The sequence below is a fragment of the Phalaenopsis equestris genome, unplaced genomic scaffold (assembly GCF_001263595.1).
Source record: "Phalaenopsis equestris unplaced genomic scaffold, ASM126359v1 Scaffold000418, whole genome shotgun sequence".
Lineage (NCBI taxonomy): Eukaryota > Viridiplantae > Streptophyta > Magnoliopsida > Asparagales > Orchidaceae > Phalaenopsis > Phalaenopsis equestris.
The window spans coordinates 279,883-283,677 of NW_018164859.1; the positions used below are offsets into that span (position 1 = coordinate 279,883).

The window sequence follows — 3,795 nt, forward strand, 5'->3', positions numbered from 1 at the left end:
GTCCAAGGTTGGCAATTAGCCCAGCTAAAATTTGAGTTCTTTTTTTATAGATAATAAAGCTAATATTTTTCTTTTGTAATTAGAAAATTTAGTAATTTTACCCTTCACATATTTTGTACCCAATATTTAATATTATATATATATATATATATATATAGATATAGATATATGATAATTTTGACCAGCCTAAAAAATAATACTGATTCAGCTTGTACAAATAATTCTTAATGGAAGGAATATCTTTGAAGCTACAGCCACACAATTTAAACTTTAATAATAGTAATAATAATATAAAAACCAATAAAATGCTAGGTAAATCAAATCAAATATCATAAACAAGTTTGTCATAATTTAGAGATTTAACCTATAAATAACTTAAGGAGCTGTTAACAACAAAGCAAGAAGGAAAATCATCAAACTGCAAAATACACAGCTTGCTTACAAGCATCATCCAGCTTTGTTACATTATAACTTCAACATAATAAAAGGCCACAGTGATTCATTCATCCTCCACCTCTGCCACCAAATCCAACAAACACATACAAGAAAAGCTAAGAATCAAACCTGCCTCCCGAAAGCCATGAAAGCTCGCATATTCACTGATTTCAGCAAGAGAGATTTAAATAAAACAAAACACCATTACATAGCATAAACGATCTCCCCGCTGCTGTCCACATCAAGCTCTGGATCAGATGCAAAATCGTCCATGTCTTCATCATCAAGATCAAGGCTACCAGTAAGGTATTGGGTTAGGCCAAGAGTACCGGCTGCGGGAATGGTTGCTTCTGCTATAATCTGCATTATCTGGTCGATGCTCTGCATTGGCTGGTCCGGTTCCTCGTACTGGTTGCTCATTGTGCTGTCGTCCATTAGATCAGCAGGGAGGCTTTTCAGAAACCACTCGTGGTTACGAATCTCGGTCATCGTACATCGCTGTGGAGTTTGCAAATTGGTTTAAAACTGAGTTTGAAATGAATGTTGATTGGATGAAGATTGAGAAATCGATTGAGGATAGCATTAGGTACGAATATCTAAATCAGTTGTTACACTAAGCAATTATAACATAAAAATTAATAGCTGCAATTTCTGGTGCATGGAGAGAAAGCCATAGCAACTATAACATCTAAAATTTGTCAAAAGTCGAAAGCATTAAAAACTTGTCCAAACTCAAATCCAAAATTAGGAAGATTAGAATATTTGGATCTACTGGCTGAAATAAATTAAGCATGAATTATTGTTGATCATATCAGCATAAGTGGTAAAACAAAAATGGTACAAGTACTAGCATAAGTGGAAAAACAGAAACAAGCTTATTCTATGGCAGATACTTTATCAAATGCACTAATTACCATGGCAGGATTGGCAACAAATATCCTCGATATTAGATGCTTGCATTCAGGAGAAACATGAACATAGTCTGGAATTGCATATTGTACACCTAAAATACGCTGCATCAGGTGATATTGTTAAACTCAGTCCCACACATAACACTTTATGGCAAATTTTCCATTAAACAAGAAGAAAAATAACTAAAACCTGAATAGTTTTCCGGAAGTTCTTCGGTTCTTCAGGATCCTCAAAAGGATACGCCCCCACCAGCATTACATATAATGTTACTCCACAGGACCACACATCAGCAATCTGTGAATGTGTTTTAGATATAAATTGTTATTTAGCAATATAACTACTTGAACATGACTGGTCTGTGTAACCTAAGATGCAAGTTACATTACTAGTCTGTGTAACCTAAGATGACGAGTTCAATTCCTTCTGCAAAAATTCCTATTGAAAAGGTCAGTCTACCAGGCTTCAGAACCAAAATTAACTTAAAAAATCATAGGCTTGAATAGAATGAAATTACATTGCGGTGCATTATGAATAAATATTAGATAACAGAAATCACCAAATCACAGTATACAAAGCAACATTCATTGCACATTCTCAATATGCCAAAAAAATGCAACAACAGCAACAACAACAACAAAACCTTAATTTTGTTTTATGCTTCTCTTTTAAAGACCAATATTCAGCGCCATAGAGCATTGCAGGTCTCACCACCCACCATCTATCTCGCCACCATCTAATAAAATTTTCCTTTTAGTCTAAGCGATACTTTTCTATCTCACACAATAGGCCTGAAGCATTCCCCCACTTCAACTAACCAACTTGAATTCTACTAATAACATCCCCATCAATATTACCATCACATTGAACAATAGACCCAAGATATCTAAAGCATTCACACCTTTTAATAATTTGATCGCCCATAGTTACATTTATGTCACTAGAGCTACTACTACTAAAATTACATTCCAAGTATTCAGTTTTAGTTCTACTCAAACGAAGGCATTTAGACTCCAATGTAGACCTCCATAATTCAAGTTTTTCCCAAGCTTTATCTCTCGTCTTATCCATGAGAAGGACATCATCAGCAAAAAGCATACACCAAGGTACATTCTCCTGTTAGTGTCCAATAAGACCATCCATAATTAAAACAAAAAAAGTATGGGCTTAAAGCCGATCCCTGATGTAAACCAATAGAAATAGAAAAATAATTGGTCAATCCTCCTTCTGTTTGAACACAAGTAACAGTTCTTGTATACATATCTTTAATGACTTGAATATAAGTCATATCAACACCTTTCTTCTCAAGAACTCTCCAAAGGATATCTCTTGAAATCTTATCGTAAGAATTTTCTAAATCAATAAAAATCATATGTAGATCCTCCTTATTCTCACTGAACTTCTCCATCAAACCTCTCAACAAATGTATAGCTTCCATAGTAGATCTGCCGACATAAAACCAAATTGATTAGAGGAAATCTTTGTAAGACGTCATAACCTATGTTCAATTATCCTATCCCATAATTTTAAAGTATGACACATCTATTTAATTCTTTTATAATTTGCACACTTATGTGCATCCCCTTTATTCTTAAAAATGGGGATTAAAATACTCTTCCTCCACTCCTCAGACATCTTTATAGTTTTTTAAATAATATTAAAGAGTTTAGTAAGCCAAGAAACTTTCAAACTCTTAAATATTTACACACTTCAATTGAAATATCATCAGGTCCTATAGACTTTCCACCCTTAGTTTTCTTTAAAGTTTCCTCAATTTCTTTTTTACTAATGCGACTGTAAAAATGAAACAATATATTATTATTAACGATATTAAGATTACTAAGGTCGATTATGTTTTACGAAACTTAAATAAAAAGTTTATCAAAACATATGCCAAAAAAAAAGCATTTGAAAAAAAAAAGTTTTGAAGTTCACCGACGATATGAATTCAAGACAATTAAGGAATTGGGTCTCCTTATTTCACACTCCTAGTAGCAGATCAAACATATAGAAAACATGCAAGTATAAAATTCAGACATGTAATTATTCTTATATCCTAAAAAGGAACAATTTAAGAAACTTCATTTTTAAAAACAAACACTAACCTGAAGTTTCTTTGGGTTTACCTATCAATATGATTAAGAAATTACTAATAAAAAAATAAATTTACAAAAATCTTAATCTCACATCCAGCATTTTCAAACAGCCTCTCTTTCAGTGAATGCTTTCCAAAAGGTTATGGATTTATATGTAACTGATGAAATCCATTTAGTTCTTAGCCATACTGTTTCTTATTTATGCAAGACAAACCGCGCTCATCTATAACCTTGCCTGCTGTTTCAAATGTTCGTTCAAATGTTCTTAATCTGAACTTAGGTTGACTAGCAATTTAACACTTCAAACACAACAGCATTAAAATCATAGGCCCTGCTAAGCATATCCGATATATAT

At 33.0% G+C, this 3,795-nt stretch overlaps 1 protein-coding gene across 1 annotated transcript in view; it reads right to left on the minus strand.

Annotated features, from left to right (window-relative positions):
- Positions 1 to 406: 406 nt before the first annotated feature.
- LOC110027177 (serine/threonine-protein kinase SAPK10) overlaps positions 407 to 3,795 on the minus strand; it is a 14,199-nt gene continuing 10,810 nt past the window's right edge. Inside the window, exons 7-9 of the mRNA XM_020728495.1 lie at positions 1,537 to 1,641; positions 1,350 to 1,448; positions 407 to 933 (exon numbers count right to left, since the gene is read on the minus strand). Coding sequence (XP_020584154.1) covers positions 640 to 933; positions 1,350 to 1,448; positions 1,537 to 1,641 — 498 coding nt within the window. The 3' untranslated portion in view covers positions 407 to 639. The remainder of the gene's footprint in view (positions 934 to 1,349; positions 1,449 to 1,536; positions 1,642 to 3,795) is intronic.